This window comes from Sphaerodactylus townsendi, linkage group LG09 (genome assembly GCF_021028975.2).
Source record: "Sphaerodactylus townsendi isolate TG3544 linkage group LG09, MPM_Stown_v2.3, whole genome shotgun sequence".
NCBI lineage: Eukaryota > Metazoa > Chordata > Lepidosauria > Squamata > Sphaerodactylidae > Sphaerodactylus > Sphaerodactylus townsendi.
This window is the reverse complement of record NC_059433.1, coordinates 85,675,089-85,694,175: the sequence shown is the minus strand read 5'-3', so window position 1 is coordinate 85,694,175 and position 19,087 is coordinate 85,675,089. Positions and strand designations below refer to the sequence as shown.

The window sequence follows — 19,087 nt, the reverse complement described above, 5'->3', positions numbered from 1 at the left end:
TTTTATGTATGCTGTTTTTATGTTGTACACCGCCCAGAGCCCTTCGGGGGATGGGGCGGTATACCAAATCAAATAAATAATAATAATAAAGAAGCAGGCCTTTTCATCTTTTGGAGAATCTCCCTATTGTCACCAATGAGATGATATCTAGGAGCAAGGGCATGTAACTGTGGGTTCTCTCATTGCTTTTCCCAGCGAAGCAAATGCTGTACACTACAAAAGCAATCTTAAGCAAGTCTACCCAGGAGTAAGTTCCCAGGAAATTATTCTTAAAATTGCAGCTGAAAGGAGGAATAGACACTATCTTTACATCTACCCTAGCCCTTAAGCTTATTAAATGCACCAAAGTGGCTAAAGGATGTGACTTGTTACAACTTCCTCTTTCCTCCTAGAAATGTGAGCCATAAACTAACTTTGGAATTCCTTCTGGAACAAGAGGGTGGAATTCTGGTCCATATGAAGTACCAAGTACAGACATGGGTATATTTCAGTTCACAAATAGCTCCACTTCCACCAGCTTATTCCTTAACACTGGATCTGAATCTTCCAGGCATAAATTATCCTACAGAAATAGAAAAAATCATGTTTGCGAGATTTAGTTGTGCTATTTGACTCCAGTCTTGCCCATACAACTATCTTAGCTCTGTAGCAGGACATTTTTTTAAAAGATAAAAAAAGAAAGTTGCCTCAAGGCAAAAGGATAACACGTTCAACATCTTTCTCCTATAACTTTTTGTATATTTTAAAAAATATTTAATATATATATGTGTATGTATAAATATATCACAAATGGTAGCGTTTTTGTGTTTCAGTACAGGCTTACAAGCTATACTGAAGTACGAATTCTATAATTTTACATCTAAAACAGTACTTGATCATAGTGTTCCCCTCCCTGCACCCTGTAAAAAAAATCCCTGTGGACTAAAATACAGCATGAAAAATTCAGTTTGAAGATCATTTCATGGTTGATTCACTTTCAAGATGTGATTCAAACTGTATTGTGAAAATATAACCACATAATGAGGTTGCATGAAACTCTAATCAGGGCCAGTACTCTGACTGAGCTATTCAAGAATGGGTTTGGGGGGACACAGTGGGGAGGGTGCTGAAATATCACAGAGGCCTATTATGCATTCAGTGCTTTCCTCGGGGCTCTTCACTCTGAAGTGGGTCTCCTTGTGTTTCTCTGTTTACACATGAGGAGGCACCCTATTGTCTCCTGTGCGACTTGTATGCCCCGACTTTTAGGTTGCTCCTGGTCATTGCATGATTTCCAGCTTAGTTTTTATATCGACATTTCTGTGTTATATCGATATTTTTGTGCTTTTCACAAGTTGGCCATAGATCCCCTGGAAATGCCAGCAAGGAGTTGGGGAGGAAGAAAGCAGAAGGAATAGAAACCTTGAAGCAAGGGGAAACATCAGGATTTCCCCACTCTAACTTTGGGGGCTTTTGGAATCTGTGGCGCCACAGCAAAGAGTGCATCTGCAAGAAAATCTCTGCCCTGAAAGAAATGTTCCCCCACTGTGGGGTAGAGCAGCAGTGTATAATCAGTCAGAGACTCAGCTCATGACAGTGCAGGAAGTGGCAGATGTTGTTTTCTAGATCTGTGGCCACCAATGGCTGGGTCCAGCCAAGTTGCTATAGTAACATCACAGGGGTGTGGCTTGGATCAGCCATGAGCAGTATCAGATCAGTCAGTCCTTTACCCTGAGGCAGCCCTGGCTCAAACTTCAAACATAGAAGGAGTTTAACGAATCACCATTACAAAACCTTACTGCTACCTGAAAACTGGGAAGACAAATCATCTCTTGGTGACCTTTCCTCCTTTAAGGTGGACACACAAAGTTAAGGTCAAACTGACATGCTTCCTGCAGTGCCACTACTTACATCTGTGAAACACTGGAAGTGCAAAGTGGAAATATTTATGTATTTATTTGGCCCCCCTCTACCTCTCAGCATTGCTTACAGGGCAGGACCATACTCTGGCCCCTGGCCCCAGGTTTCTTTTGACACTAATGCAAGAAGTGAGAAATTTGAAGGGTGCGACTAATGAGTGCTTAGTTTTTCTTGGCCTGCTGAATTTTCACTTCAAATGCCCCTCTGATCTTTTCCCGATTGTTTTTCTCTCAGTCAAGCAGTCTGACTTGGGGCGGGGGGGGGGGGGAGGATCTAAGGGCCATTGTAGAAGAGAATTGGCAGGCACAAGGGTTAAGCATCTTTTGTGCTGATTCTCTACTGCAAACCCCTACTCACCTTTACTTTAACTCTGCAGGCCATGTATTTAAAACACATATATTTGCTGCTATAACATGTGAATCTTCCTGATTCTCCTTAACTATTTTTTAAAAATCTATCTAATGATGCAGGAGAGGAAAAAAGCCCACTTTCCCAAAACATTTCTCTCCCATTCATGTACATAATCCCAGCATTTTGTCATCACTCTCTTCTAGAAGAATGGGCTTCAAGCTATTGGCCTTGCAGTCCCTCATTAAAACATCCCTACCCCTTAAGGATGGTTTCCTTTACACACATTCCCAATTTTCTTATCCAAAATGATAACAGAGCTTGGCCCTCTAAAGGACACTCTCTCCCATCCTCCCCATTCCCACATGGATGCTCTGTTTTAGGAAGATCGAATGGCATCACCTGCTCAAGACAGCGGAACAGTCTTTTCCTCCTTTATTCACCTTACAGGAACAGTGAGCAGTGTTATGATGATATCACAGATGGATGAAGTGTGTTAGCTGAGAAAATGATTGGTTCTCACTGACTAGTAGCTATTGCCGATCTCTGCTAAATGGTCCCAACCTATCAAATGATTCACATCTTTGAGGATGAGTGGAAATTGTACCCGCCATGCCAACAGTCCCTAGGGGTGGGTGGAATTCTTTATCAGAACAACAACATTTAGACCCACCCCTCCACCCCAGGCACAGATTGTGGAGGATTTCTTAGGGCTTGTGCATGTTTCATTTACCCTTTAATTGCTGCTGAACTACTGAGTTAAGGGGCTGCATTGAGATCTAGACAGTTGTAGCCCTATCCCCAAGCTGGGGGTAATGGTATTAGTGACAGGCAAAAACCTACTGAAGAATCATTGCAGCCTGCTTCAAGTGGCATGCAGCAAAATTATGTTGGGTACAAACATAATTTATCCTGGGTTTGTCTGTAATGCAAGCATGGGCTCTGATCCAGTAAGACTGGGGCACAAATGAAGCTCCACAGAAACTGAGTTTCTCTGTTCACTACAATGTCTGTGGATTTTCATCAGCATTTCCCAGTACTGAAGTGACTATGGCGGACATTTCTTCCACACTGTTCCACATGCATATCAGAACCGTATATAGCTTTGGAGTAAGGCTCATGCCCCTTGCCTATTTCTTTTTAAAACTTGGATTCTATAACAAAACAAAACTTAAGGTTTACATCCAAAGCATGCTAGGAAGCAAGTTCCTTTTAACAAAATGGGGTTTACTCCTAGGTCAGGCCATAGAATTTTGCAGCAATTTCATAATTGACATGGGTGGTGCAAATGGCACTCTCTGCAACCAGGACCAGTTTCAGAGACTGTGCAGTACTCCTAATGGATCTCTCACTAAGCTAAAGATGCCACAAAAGAAGGCATAGTTGGCCATATCGAGGCAACACCACCATGAATGTTGTTTGGCAAGAAGAGAAGAGAAATGAAAACAGAGACATGAAATAATCCAAGCAACTGATTTAGAATTGCCCAGCACTGCTCGGATCACACTGAAGGAGACGGACGATGGATGGATCACTCTTGGCTCCCCGGATAAACTCTTCCAGAGAAAGTTTTCCTACAAAATAAATAGGTTGGTTTTAGCACTCCAAAATAGCCACAGTATATACACTGAGCACAGGCTTTTACCAGCTGATTGCCCTACATGTTTTCTTTTTTCTGCTGTTATTGAGAAAGAGAATGTAAACCACAATTGTCTATTTTTCATGGGCACAAAAGTTTCTCGCTAACCTTATGAACAGTTCCCCCTCCATTGTACCTCTCAATATAACCTTTTGATTATATAGTCTTCTAATTGCCTGAACATTTTGAATGCTCTTTATTTAATAAAAAAAAAAGGAATGTACAGTCTGAATTCAACCATTTTCAGGATATCATGACATTCGGTTACAGTGCCCCACATCCCACTGAGTTAAGTAATGCCAGTGCTTAGCTGCCATGAAAACATTTTAAAAATGAATTGATATGTTATCAGCATTCAGTTCACAAATAAGACCTCGGTTCACCGATGTTTTCATGGTAGAGTTGGATAGCTTGAAACCCAGAGACTGCACTCCTCATTTTATTCTCCATTCCAGTCTCTTTAAAGTGGGAAATGGGCAGCATAGTTCAGCCCATTTTTTTCTAAGTATCCTGATTATTGTAGCAGGTGGGGAAAGAACAGGCCAAAAGACTTGAGCAGTGATTGTAACGCAACATTCCAGAATGACTGGAATGCCCTCTGCTATACGCAAAGATCTCCGGGGAATTCAGATTAGCCTGTGCACTCCAACACACGCCATCAGGGTGACCTTGGGCTAGTCACAGCTTTTCGGAACTCTCTCAGCCCCACCCACCTCACAGGGTATTTGTTGTGAGGGGGGAAGGTAAAGGAGATTGTAAGACCCTTTGAGTCTCCTGCAGGAGAGAAAGGGGGGTATAAATCCAAACTCTTCTTCTTCTAATTACCGAGCAAATAATTGATACTATCACTTTAACCTTAGTACTTGCAAACAGTATCAGCATATTACTCTGGTCTTTTTGTTCACCCTTGGGCCCTAGATGTGTGAGTGTGGACAGAGGATCTTAGGAGTGTTAACTTTGTACACAGAAACTTTTTAAAAAATGGAGGGATCTCTCACAAAGGATCACCGACATACGGTACAGATCTGTTGCATTGGAGATAAAATCTATAGCTCAACGGGGAATAGTATTTCAACTCAAGCAAGGCACTACAAAAACCACCCAATATTTTTTGGGGGTAACGAGTCATACATCTTCACATGGGCACATATATTTTGAATGTTATATACAATTCTGGATGAATTACCACATTACTGGCTTTGTAAATAAAATGCTTGCTTGAATTAGTCTCCCAAAAGCTCATCATTCTTCCATAATTTTAACATATGTTTCTGCTTTGCATGACAGTGAGTGAAAGACTTCTCTCTACAGGATTTGGGAGCTGAGAATAGATTTGGAAGAGCCAGGAAGGAAGGGTGTATCTGTGCAGAGTACTATTATGGCAGCATAGCCCCAATCCATGGATTGGCTTTAATTTCAACTACAAAGTGAAATTGCCTGAATTAAAGGCCAGGCTAGAAGTTTGCAGAGCTAACAATAAAGCATCACTTGTCCTGATATATTATCACATCTCTATATAAACACTAAGCATTTCAGAGGTCCTTGGAGGCAAGTTGCTATTTACATATTGTGACATCTTTCTATTTACTCAGTTGGATTAGCTCTTTTGCAGAGTTTATAAAACCAGAACAGCCAGAAGCAAGTAAGTTAGAAAGAACTCATCCCAAAGATTATTTACCATCTCGATTAGTATCCATCTGACGGAAGATTTTCTCTGTTCTTTTTTCTGGGGTTGACTCATCTTCTGGCATCTTCATAACTGAAGAAACCATCTTGTAGATTGCCTAAGAAATGGAACATGAGAAAGTATTTGTAATTGTCATCATTCCAGATCTGAATGACCCACATATTTCCTGAACCATCCTGGGGTGACAATTAGCAGGCAAACTGGCAGGCAGGGGCTACTCTTGGTGGTGGAAAGTCATAGCCAATTCATGGAGACCATTAGGTGGTTTGCCATTGCCTTCCTCTGCATAGCTTCTGTGGTGGTCTCCCATCCAAGAACTAAGCAGGGCTGACCCTGCTTAACTTCCAATATCTGGCTAGCCTGGGCCTTCCAAGTCTAGAGTCCTAGACCCCACATAAAACCAAGATTGGCATGAATATACCTTTCTATTTAGTTTTGGTGACTTCTCAGGCATACTGTTTATTTTTCCCCTGAATTTTTATAATCACTGGTTATTTTTGTTTTCTACACTGTACATTATCTCACAAATAAATGAGTGCCCAGCTGGTTTAGAATTCAGCTCTCATTAGTAGAGTGTGAATTATAACATTTTATTCAATGCACTGTGATTTACTCCAAGGTGTTATTGGTAAAACTGACTTATATAGAATTCACATTTACCAAAATACTTCATTCGGGTATAGATTTATATCAATTTTAAGTGTTTCAACGAAGTGTAAAGAAACCTAGTGAGTGTAGTGGTTACAGTGTTGGATTAGGATCTGGAAGCCCCAGGTTCAGATTTCCACTCTGTCATGGAAGCTGGCTGGGCGACCTTGTGCCAGTCATATTCTCTCTCAGCCTAATGAACTTCATAGGGTCATTGTGAAGATAAAACGGAAAAGGGGAGAATGTTGTAAACCTCTTTGGGTCCCCATTAGGAGGACAAAGGGAATATAAATGAGGTAAATATTTTGTTAAAAAAACAAACTCTTTTAAGCATTTGTGTGTATATGGCTCTACTTCTGAGAATTTTCAGTGCAGTGCATTTAGGTTATTATTATCCTAATGGTGATGGTCTGATTATAAGTATTTACATTTGCATGTATTAGTTCTTCCTTATTTGAGAGAGTCTGTCCTAGTTCTAAGGCTATATGAATACTTTCCCACACCCATGAGAAATTTCTGTTTTATAATTTTTAAAAATTTTCCTTGAAATCCTTCATTAATTTCACTGCAGCAGGAATTTCCAGCGTCATTTTAAAATTTTGCTGTAGGTGAAACATGAGGGCAGCTTAGGTTCCGAAAACCTTTGATTATCTTTTTGCTTCCCTGGAAGATCCTCTGATGTTTTGCTTGAGCAGAAACAACCACATAGAAATACTTGGTTATTTATCCATTAAAATATTTGCATACCATCTTTTTCCAAGTGCAGAGACTCAAAGCAGCTTCATGCAAAATTTGGTGACAGCTTTAATGCCCACAGACTTTGTGAAAAATGTCACTCCGTTATCTCCCACTCCTCACCACCCCCATATCATCCCTCCTCCAGTCTTCCCAACTGGAAGAGGCAATGCACCAAATTAGTACACAGGTTCTGGGGTCCCCACCCCGTTTCCTGAGTAATGGTCACAAGTGGGGAGGGGGATTCTTCTCAATTCCCACATGTGATGCCTGATTCGGATTATGACTGTGGTGCACGCGCAGAAGGCATTTCAATTCCAACATTTTCTCAATCTGAAGTGGTCCAGGGGCCTCCATCTGATCCATTGGGGAAACGCAGAGTTTACACATGAAAGCAAACACTGTTAAAGAGAGCTCTGTAGCGGCAACCGGAGACTCCTCTCATGTTGTTTGCAGGACACAGACAATTCACCTCCAGATTTCCAGATACGCTATTTCTGTTAATGAGCTCAGTTTGGCTTTCAGCTCTCCTAACCTTTAAACAGAGCACGCAGTCCTGCATCCAGAAAGGCACTTGCTAGTTTAATGAAATTTTTATGTTTGCTTAATGTAATCAAGTCTCTCTCTCTCTCCCTTTCCTGCTATTGACATTATGGCCATGCATTTTACTCTGCCATCCAGCAGTTATAGAAAATAGTGTGGGATGAACAAACCAAATGCCAGTGTTAATTGCTGACAGTGAGGTACAAAGAACTGTTAGCAACATACTGCAATGAAAAACAATCCATTGTTTATTGCAGGGAAGATGCCGAAACATGATAAAACTCTACCACCCCAAAAGCAGTGATCTTCCTTGACTGTAGGAGAGACTCTAATGAATTTCCCACCCCACAAGCAGTTTCATTCCCTTCCATAGCCCCACATGAATAGCACAGGACTATATGAAGTTTTTTCTGTCACTAAAATAATGGGGAATCTCAGAATACTCACTGGCCTTTTGTGCACTTACTGGTTGTAGTGCTTTGCAATGTGTTTGCTTTGCAATGTGGTTTTCCCATGATTTTCTGTTTGCAAGGGAAGTCTTCAGCTGTGGAGTGTCCCCAGCTGCACCAATCCGATCTGCCATTTTTCCTACCACCGCTTCCTTTTTGTTTCTGTGCAACTTCCCTCTGGGGAGATTACCAGCTGCCGTGTGTGTGTGTGTGTGTGTGTGTGTGTGTGTGTGTGTGTGTGTGTGTGTGTGTGTGTGTGTGTGTGTGTGTGTGTGTGTTTTTGTTTGTTGCTGGCTTGAATCCATCAATAATGCAATGGACTGTGTCCAAAGAGGCGAAAATGAGGACAGAGTTGAGAATCCAACCCAAAGGGAATGCACGCTTAATGCGAGACAGACCGCAAGTGAATAACTGGACTGCATTTGAGTCTATTTACTCAGAGGACGTAACAGTGCTTCTCCAGACGTGTATGCCTGTTTCAGCAACTTACGGCTGCTATACAATGTTTAATTACCCAATTAGGCAGCCAAACACCACAGAGTTTATAGCAATATAGTGGTTTGAAGCTTCAGGCCATAACCTACTAGACATGAACAGATGGTCCCCTCTGCTCCTCTTCCAGATCGTGACATTACTGCAGGAAATTCAGACACAATAGACTTCCACCGAGAAACACTGGGGATCTGACCTAAGCTGTCAAGAGTAATGAAATTCAACATTAAGCTTTTAACTCCCTCTTCATCACGAGAACAAGCCAGAGAAGCTGACTAGCCATGACAGCTGGGCCAAACAGCACTTCTTCCTTTAAAAAACCAAACAAAAAACCCAGGGTTTTCAGAATGTTTGTTTAGAAGCCTGGCTTCTGTGATGCCCACTGGGGCCTTGTAAGGGCTTCCACACTTGCTTATGCTTTGTGGCTCTCAGGTTTTCTTGTCCAGCGCATCTGAGCCTTGTGAGCCCATGAAATGCAGGTAAACACTGAACAGATCAATTGCACTGGCAGTGAAGCCTCGATGGCAGGAAGAATGGCAACCTGTATCCCTTTCCCAGTATTGCTTTCCCACATTTCCAGTTCTAAAAATCAGATTAAATGTAACAACCAGGAGGCTTGCGACACAGTTGTACTGCTTTAGTCTGTGAGGCACAATGGTCAGAAAGTCATATGTGAGTGGAAGTTCCCTGTTCTCAGCAATGAAGGCACCTAGGTGATGTGGGCCATGTCGCTTGGTCCCAACCTAACCCACTTTGCAGAGTTGTTGTGAAGAAACACATAGAAGGGGCTTTCAGCTTCTTGAACAAAGGACAAATTAAGAACTGCCATTGCAATCAAATAGCTTAGCTTAGGGGTGGCCAACCTATGGTGTTCCAGATGTTCATGGACTACAATTCCCATCAGCCCCTGCCAGGATGGCATAGTGTCATAGAAGTTATCTTCCACAGCAGCCATTTTCTCCAGGGGAACTACTTCCTGTCACCTGAAAACCAGCTGCAATCCTGTGAGATTTCAAGCTACCGCCTGGAGGCAAGTAACCCGAGCAAAGTCAGTCCATTGAAGTCAATGGACTTTAAAAGATGCACATCCGTTTTGGGGATTAATTAAGCAGCATAAAGAAGCTACCAGAGTTCCCAATCATAGGGCACCTTTGTATAAATAGGAAGTATGAGTGAGTAATCAAAAATCACCCATTTGCAGTCTTGAATTTAATTATTTTGATTGTTTGTTTCACGTATAAAAGAGATATAAGTCTTCTAGGGATCCAGACACACTCAAGAACATACCACTCTACCAACAGGCACTCCAAACTCACTCAAAATACTTCTCAGAGCTCAGCAGGGTAACTGAGGGCTGCTTCAAATGATAGGTAGGTAGATGAGATTAAACTCCTTGCTGGAAAAGTATATGTGTTTTTTACCATCGTTTCATGCCATAGATATAGCATAAAAACATTTGTTTGCTTTATGCCATAGATATACGTAACAGAGAGCCACCGAATTATTATTGCACCTCCATGTTCAGAAGGAAAAGTAATATTTAAAGAGGACTTTTATAGGCATATCAATATGGCAAGTGTTTCTATGACATTTCAGTGGCACACAAACCCTATTTTAAAAAAAGTAATCCAAAGGATTTGATAGATTCCCCCAGTGGTCCAAACAGCTTGGAGGTTGTGTGTAATATTGATTACTGCAGGCAAAGAATAGTTGGTGCAGAAGCCTCCAGCTCTGCTTGTTCTAAATATTGTTTCCTGCACCCGATATTTTGTCTTGCAAAAATTTTAAAACATGAGTCACAATACACTTTATGTGAATCACTATAATTCAGTTGCAAAGTACACACTTCATTCCCAGCATCTCTACATGATTGCAGGCAGCAGATCTGGGAGGACCATAACCCCATTAGTATAGGGTTACTACCTATCAGAGTACACAATATTGGCATGGACGGACCAAAGATCAGACTCAAGTATGTGGCAGTTTCCATATTTTATATGCATCCACACACAAGCAGGAGATCTGCAAAGACTTGTAGGGAGCAGCTCAGTATCCATGCCCACCACACATACTATTTTATCTTCCGTTACTGAAAGCCTCTATAGCCTCTCCCCTTTTACTGCTTCCTTTTTCCTATACACCAGCCACTCGAATGTTACCTGCCCTGACTTCAGTTTTCCCTCCTTCTAGCAGCCTCTATCCAGAAGGGGTCTATTAACAAACTGAATGGTGCCAGATATTGGCTCAGGGACAACCGTGCAGTGTCAGATACAAGGCCCAGTTGCATGGTGGGGGACCTCTGGATCCCTTTCTCCCTCTCCCCACACTATTCTTCTTTCTCCCTCCCCCTGGCAACTCCCTTATCCCACCCTTTCCTTGCTTCTTTCTCTCCTACCCACCCGACCAACCAACGTACCCACCATCTTTTTATCTGCTTCCCATCTTCAGCTATATTTATTGTTTATTTCATTTATACCCAGCCCTTCCCCACAATTAGATTCAAGTCTAGTCACACCTTAAGAGACCAACAAGATTTTCAAGGCCCTGAAAAGTTTGTTCCTCTCTAAGTTGCTATTAGACTCAAATCCAACTGTTCTACTGCAGACCAACACAGCTGCTCTCTGAAACTTTATTCATAATGGGGACCCAAAGCAACTCACAGCAATCTTCTCTCCTCAATTTTCTCCTCACCCAAAACCCTGTAAGACAGGTTAGGTTGAGAATGTGTCACTGACCCAAAGACACTCAGTGAACTTCCACAGAAGAGCAGGGATTCAAACCAAGGTCTCCCAGATTCTGGTCTGAAACACTTGACTGCTACACCACACTGGCTTTCATGGGGTAGCTGCTGTTGGACAATAGTAAGCAGCCAGTCCTGGGTGAGTCATGCAAGTCACATGGCAATACGTATGCCCAGTGGCTACTGCCAATGGGTTCTTTCTCAAAGGGCGCTTCCCCCTAACTTGTATAGATAGAAACCAAGTCTTGAAGACCAGTAATACTATAATAGTTGCCTGGAAAAACCCATAATGAGAAAACATTCATTTCTTAAAGCTAAAGGCCCTGCTTCTATTATTTTGAATTTTGAACCTCCCTTTCTCCCCTCTTTTTAAGATTATAGAGTTTTCTGCAAACCTAGGACTTCTTTTCAGGTTTGTTGAAAGATCTGTCTTGCCTGTTCATGGCTCCCATTCCTAGATTTAAGCATCCACAGATTTAGCTATGCTGAGAATTATAATTATGTGATTATGATTATTCCATACCTCCCATATGGACATACCACATCAGTACATAGTACCATCCAACAAGCAATGAAGGGCATGCCCCTTGTGTCATTAATAGTACATGTGTTTGGATCTATTACCCAGTACTAGGGTTGAGCTCTGTTGGCTGGAAAGCAGACAGAGATCTGTCCTCAGGTCACAGAAATAAGAATCTCAGCTGGCAGAGCCTCACCATTCATAGGCTTGGTGCAGTAAATCAGAACCAGGAAGCCCTCTGAATGAGATAAGACACAGCCCTTGTTTGCATTAAAAAAACAGGGCTTCATAAATGAAGCACACCCAGAGGTCTAAGCAAATTGAATGTTTTCTGTTACATTCCAACCAGTAGTTAAACTTTAGACAGGTTATAATGTTACGTATTTTCTTATTCAAGAGAATATTTGAGAGGCCGGGAATGCTCGAGGATTTATGGCTCCTTCGTTGTTCATAAAACCAGTATCTAATCAATTTCTTTTTGAGGGGGTGGGAAAGACAGAAATTCTTTGAAGCGACACATACCTGGACTATTTCCAGCATCTCTGACTTGCTGATGTATCCGTTTCCGTCCAGGTCATACATGCTGAACGCCCACTTCAGCTTTTGCTCCAGTTTTCCTCGTGACGTTACACTCAAGGCGATGATAAATTCTCTGAAGTCTATTGTTCCATCACCGTTAGCGTCAAAAGTGCGGAATACGTGTTCAGCAAATTTAGAAGCGTCCCCATAAGGAAAAAAGTTCCCATAGATTTTCTTAAACTCCTCCATGGACAAATGTCCACTTGGACAGTCTCTCAGGAAACCTTTGTACCATTCCTGGATCTCGTGTTCTGTAAAGTCTGTGCTTTCTAGCAAATCTTGCATGACTTCAGGGCGTAGCTTGCTATTCTGTTTCCCCATGTTGGCGTCAGGATCTTATCTAAAGACGGAGGAAAAAACAAATTTATTTCTCATATGCAAAACTAGAGGCTGATGATGAACACTGTAGGCTTTAGTTTAGAGCAATTGTATAAAGGATGACTTTATTGTAAGTAGTCAGCATTTTCATTGCATTAGTTCAGAGATGGGATCCAGCAGGTTCTCACAGGTTCCTGAGAGTAGGTTACTAATTATTTGTGTGTGCCGAGAGTGGGTAACTAATTGGTGATTTTGCCACGTGATTTTTGCCTTAGTTATGCCCCTCCTCTCAGCAGTAGCGCGCAGAACTTGAAGCAGTCTAGCAGGAGGTGCACCGGCATGCGTGGCAACCTGCACCTGAGTGCATTCGTTTCCCGCCCAAGGACTGGCGCAGCGGCTGCGTCCTTGCCACAGCCTCGCCCAGGAAGGCCCAACCCCCGGAATGTCCAACTACGCCCCCGTTGTGCCCCACCCAGTCCCATTGGTGCTACGCCACAGTTTGAATCCCACCACCATGGGAACCTGTTACTAAAAATTTTGGATCCCACCACTGCATTAGTTTCTTGGGGTCTATGGGGAATCCCAAAGTAGGGATGCTAGCTTCCAGGCAGGACCTGGGGATCCCTTGGAATTACAACACATCGCCAGACTACAAAGATCAGTTTCCCTGGAAAAAATGGATGCGTTAGAGCAGGGTTGTTAAACATGCCATCCAGGGGCTGCTCCCAGCCCTTGAGAGGGCTTGTCAGGCCTGCAAGGCTGTTGAGGCAACCCACCCCCGGTGGGCTTGCCAGGTCACATGGGGAACACTGGGTGGGCTGCCCCTTCCTTCTGCAACTGCATTCCACCCTCCACATGGAGTTTGGGAGCAAGTGCACAGTTGATCCAGACAGCATTTATCTGGGCCTGCTCTGCTTATCAACTCCATGTGGAGTTTGGGCAACCCAGGCCCAGATAAACACTAGCCAGTTTAGTGTTCAACTATGTGTCTGCCCCTGAACTCCATGTGGAATACAGGGGCAGGGCACAGTTGCAAGGGGGAGCGGCCCACTAATGCACCCCCACAAGACCTGGCCAAATGGTGGCCAAGGCTGAAATCCTCTCATATCCCTCCCTAGTTATGCCACTGCAATCAGAGTACTTACATTTTTGGAAAATGATGTGGCAATTTCTGTGGCTCCCCCCTTCTGCTGCCAACCCCCACTTTGCTCCCTGTGTTGTCCCTGAGGACCAATTGACACCCCCCCCCCCTCAAACCATAGGCAGTAGCAGAAGGGGAAATTGCTATCCCATGTTCTGTAAAGACAAGTGCCCTTAAGGTTTGAGACAGTGATTGGATGCAGGCTGCAATATGGAATGTTAGAAAAACTTTCACTGTACATAGAAGGGGATAAAAAACTTTTTAAAAATTAAACTACTTCTTTTTAAGTTAAAAAAAAAACAGAACATGGCATTAAGATAGAATCTTAAGGCGTAAACCTAAAATTATTTTTAAAACTCTTTTAATATCTTTCGTGACCAGGTATGAAAACCAATTAGTAGTTATAAATTGGTTTAGGCAAGATCCTTTGAAAATATATGTGCAAGAAAAAAAAGATTTACTCCAGTACAGCATTTATAAGGCTGGAAAGTCTCTCATCTTTAAATTAACTATCAGACAATATATCTGAATAACAGATTTTTCAATTCAAGTTTCCAATTCAATTACCAAGTTTTCAATTCAATTACCACTGTTACTTTTGTCCAAAGAAAATTGCTCTATGCCACATTGCACTACAGGTCTAGCAAATATTGGGCCATTAAGCAACGTTTCAAAAGCTGAAAGCTCAGTTGTAAGGGAAGTTTAATTAGGTTTTCTAAAGGCTCTTCACAACCCCACCTCCCAGATTCTTGGTTCCTTCAGATGATAGTTATTTCTCAGGGCTGCCATTTCCTGCAGTATGGAAAACCATTTTTATGAAAAGTAATGAATGAAAATAGAACTTCTTGAGCAAACAAAGACCACAACATGAACTAAGAATGCACTCTGTTGTAATGCCCTCTCAATTTCCTTGAGCTGTGAGAAATTCCAAGGATAGCACTCCTGGGATTTGGTTTCCCTGGGATGGTGTCCTCACTTATGATATACTTGACATACCCAAAGTAAAGTAAATGTTACCAAGAAGTACAACATGGGTAGGATTGGCATACTAAAGTTCCCCACAGTCAGGTACCACACTCTGCATAGTATGGTCATTGCTTGCTAATATGCAAAGCAAGGAAATGCTGTGTTATCTACCTCCTCCTGTTAACTACCTGTTAACTGCCTTGTATAGCTCTGGGTCTTCCCAGGCTGGTAGAAATATGGGAGGGGCCTGAGAAGCCAACCTATGGGCCAGCAACAAAGCTGATGGTTGAACAACAGCTCCTTAAAGGTCAGTTCCAGCTGCCACTGGAGATGGGAAGCTGGGAAGGAGCTGATATATCCCAACACAAGGATCTCATGAGGAGCTGTTCTTCTTGTGACTTGGGAAGAAGCCCTTCTGGGCCTGTGCACACAACAGGCAGTTGGTCATGCTTCAACAAGCCAAAAAAATATAGAATGGGCTGTCTGACACGGTATACTGATGGCCCTCTACTCCAAAACTAGGGATGATCTTTCCCAACAACTTACACAAATATTAAACAGAATTGGAGATAAAACTGAGCTCTGTGGAACCCCATAACACAAGTCCCTCACTGATGAACAAGTAGACTAAACCATTCCTAGTAAGCAGATATCAAATCCATGGAAATCTTATGAAAACACTTATCAAGTTGGACACATGACACTGAAAGCAAAACCATTAGGTAGTCTTTGAATCTCACTAGATTTATCTGATAAGGTTTAGAGAGGTTTTAATGGATGACAGTAGTCCAAAGGATATGGGTTGTGTGTTTAAATTCTCTATATTCTTCCTTCATCTTTCCTCCCTGCATCCAAACTTCCTCAGTAGTCTAACTCTTCTGTTACCTTAACAGCACATTCTGGCATCATGAACTTTGGCTCAAACACTAATCTAATTTTTATTTACAAGTAGATTAGCTGCAAATCAAATACTCTTGCTTCTCATCTGGGTTGTGATACAGACAATGTCTGCAAAGGACTCAGCTTTCACAAAAGTAGTAAAGAAGCAAGGGAACAAGATGAGGTAATTAATAGCTGAGTAACACTGAGAGCTCAGATGAGCTACAGCACAAGCTAAGAAGCAAAACAATGGACACATGACTCCAACAGCCGGAGGAAATGTAAAGTTATCTGATATCTGTACTTGGTGGTACTGTGTTAGTTTGAGAGTCACATGGCCAGATTACATGAAAGCCAAATAACCCTGCTGGATCAGACCAATGGTCCATCTAGTCCAGTGGTTCTCAACCTTCCTAATGCCACAACCCTTTAATACAGTTCCTCATGTTGTGGTGGCCCCCAACCCTAACATTTATCCATTTTACAGATGGAGAACACTGATGCAGAGTCTTAGGCGACCCCTGTGAAAGGGTTGTTCGACCCCCAAAGGGGTCCCGACCCACAGGTTGAGAACCACTGTTCTAGTCCAACATCCTGTTTCACAGTGTGGCCAAACAGTTAATCTGTGTGGCCAACAAACAAGGTGTGGAGGCCAAGGTCTTTCCCAATGTTGCTTCCTCCTACTGTGTAAGGAGGTGGAGTTTCTCTTTAGTTGCCATAGCTAGTAGCCATTAATGGACTGATCCTCTAATAAATCTCCCTAATCTCTTTTTAAAGCCATTCGTGTTAGGGCCATCACTACAGCCCCTTGCCGTGAATTCCACAATGCGCAGTGCCATCCTATGCAGTGCTAAATCCTTCTAAGATTGTTGACTTCAATGGATTGATAAGTGTGTAACTGTGCCTTCAATGGCACTACTAATTACTTATTGAGGAAAGAAGTGCCTATTTTTATCAACCTTGCATTCACCTTGTGCATTGCCTTCATTCCTCCATTGCAAACCCCTTTCAACAATAACTGGCCCAATACCCTGCAAAATACACATTTTCACTGCACCATTTACTTCTTTCTATTTAATTGCTTTCAGTTGCTTCACGATGCTGAATAAGCCTTTCATGTTCAGATGAAGCATCCTGCTTCAATCTTTCTTGCCTTTCTCTCTTGTTGCCTTTGAACACAGGGCTTGATCATTAATACAAACCCCAGCACAACAGGAAACAGCTGATATACCATGTGTCATCTTGTCCAACAGGTAGATATGCCCTATGAGGTCTTGGTTTCCTACGTAGAAAGCTGTAGTCAACAATTAACTTTGTGAACTGATATAAAGGAATGTGTGTAAATAATTTGCAACAGATTCCCAGAGTCAGTTTCAAGCTCTCCAGTTTTCTCTTCTTTTCAGTTTCTCCCTGTTTGTAATCTTGGGATATCATTATGTTTTCCAGCTGCTTTCAGAAGCCACTGAACTAAAGCATAGCTAACAAAGTGCAAATGAAGTCCACAGAGATTTCCTAGACACAGTCTGTTCAAATCTATTCTGGAATCTCCACTGGAATCAGCGGGACAGCTTTAAGTCCCCAGCCTAATGTCTTCTGGTTCAGTTAGCTGACAGTGCAATCCTTAGCACAGTTATATCCTTCTAAATCTGGCAATCTCAACAGGTTTAGAAGGGCCCAAGTCTTCTTAGGATTATACTGTTGGTCTATTGCGGAACAGTCCTTTCAACAGCAACAAAAGCAAAATTCCAGAAAATACGGGAAGACTTTTATTCAAATGTTTTATTTTTAATTTGCCTTTATACTGTTAATTGCACTAGTGATGTTCACATTTCCCTTGCAAGAGACATTTGACACGTTTGTTTTGAATGAAAAATAAGCATACTGAACAGAGCAATGTATTCCAAACACTACAGGAAATCAATGTAAAATTTAGGGACCCCCCCCCCCCGCCGCGCTTCATGGCAGCTTCACCACACAAGAAATATAAAACACTCCAGTTGTAAACATTTGTTTTTGTGGATATGGTAAGCCTTCCTCGTCATTGTCATGGTTTGAGGCCGTGCTCCAGCACAATAGTTGGTGGGGGTGGGAATGTCAATATCCATTTACTGAGTGGCGCATGCAATTATTTGGTAAGCGAGTATTCTAAATCATCTTGCCACATGATGAACAGAATCTGACAATTTCTCCATTTCTTACCGTTTCTCAGTTTTGCCATAGTTCTGATCAAGTGTGGTCAGATCTCCTTTACGATGTTATAAATTAACTAGATTTGAGCCCAGCTGCACCTTAGAGATTAACAGCATTTCCAGGGTGTAAACTTTCGAGAGTCAAAGCTCTGGTGAAGGGATCTTGAAAGGTTATACCCAGAAAATCTTGTTGGTCTCAAAGGTGGTTTGAGACATAAACCTAACTCCCAACACAACTACCCACCCTGAAAAGATGTCATAGTCATGATATGTGCCTATGATATGTGCCCAGGGCATTCAGCTGACAACACAGTATGTATCAAGACCAGGTAGCAAAAACACAACAGGACTTTAACACAAGAAAAACATCTTTCTCTCTTGCCTTTGGTTGTTGGGACCTCCACGGCATTAATGTGAGACATTTAAAACATGAGATTTAAAAATAGATAAAACACATTACCAGCAATAATCCACAAAAATGAAAAGGGGAAAAATGTTTAACTGTTCAAGATATTGTAGTAGGTCACACTGCAACAAAGAATGGAAAATGCAAGGAAAGAAGGGGAAATGCATGCAACAGAATTCCCAAGGATTCTCAGGCCTCCGGGCAATGACTAGATTGCTTTCCCTGCATGTATTACATGGAGCGGCTATGAAATTGTACCTCATCTCCTAACCATCCACTGGTGCCGAACAACCCAAAACGAACCTTCTCCTCCCACCTCATCCTTACCTCTTGGTCCTAGAAAAAGGGAGGTCAAAATCAAACAGGAGCAGCTGCATGTAAGGAATCTTTTACAAGCTTGGGGATGTTTACGAATTTCAACATCAAAAGAAGAAGGCTCTGCCCCTTTAGATTTACTCTGGCACAGACGGGCTACAGCTGCTCCAAGCTGTCTCCTACTCCTCTTTGCCATTCCTTTGTGCTCTCTCGATGGGAGGCCAGGGAGGGGGCAGAGGCAGCCCCCGCTTCTGCATCAGGATTACAAATGGCACAGCAGCACCAGGGTCCTAGGGAACTTTGTGTTCTTTCAGGTGTTCTGATAGCAAACATTTTGTCCGGGTTAGATAGGGTAGCTGTAGGCCTGCCCTATAATACAATTGGAGTACAATTGGCATGCTCCAGACAAATTAAGCAATGTCAATTACATTGATTGTAATGTGAGAGAAATAAGCACATGATAAGGAATCAATGGGACTTCCTTGTTATGCTCTTTCTCCAACCAGCATTTTGCTGATGGGGGGCGGGGGGAAGAACACAATCTAAGGGCATTATCACACTGTATAGGCAAGAAAGTGTGCTCTTGCTAAGGTC

At 42.3% G+C, this 19,087-nt stretch overlaps 1 protein-coding gene across 6 annotated transcripts in view; it reads right to left on the bottom strand.

Annotated features, from left to right (window-relative positions):
• Positions 1-721: 721 nt before the first annotated feature.
• The window catches only part of NCALD (neurocalcin delta), a 60,249-nt gene continuing 41,883 nt past the window's right edge, over positions 722-19,087 (bottom strand). For 4 of the 6 annotated variants that reach the window (XM_048508248.1, XM_048508250.1, XM_048508251.1 and 1 more), the window contains 3 exons: positions 12,223-12,619; positions 5,565-5,670; positions 722-3,821 (listed from right to left, as the gene is read on the bottom strand). In XM_048508248.1, the coding sequence (XP_048364205.1) occupies positions 3,724-3,821; positions 5,565-5,670; positions 12,223-12,600 (582 nt within the window). In that variant the 5' untranslated portion in view covers positions 12,601-12,619 and the 3' untranslated portion in view covers positions 722-3,723. Of the gene's footprint in view, positions 3,822-5,556; positions 5,671-12,222; positions 12,620-18,505; positions 18,661-19,087 lie in introns of those variants that run through there. The other 2 variants (XM_048508249.1, XM_048508252.1) reach the window with 2 other exon arrangements.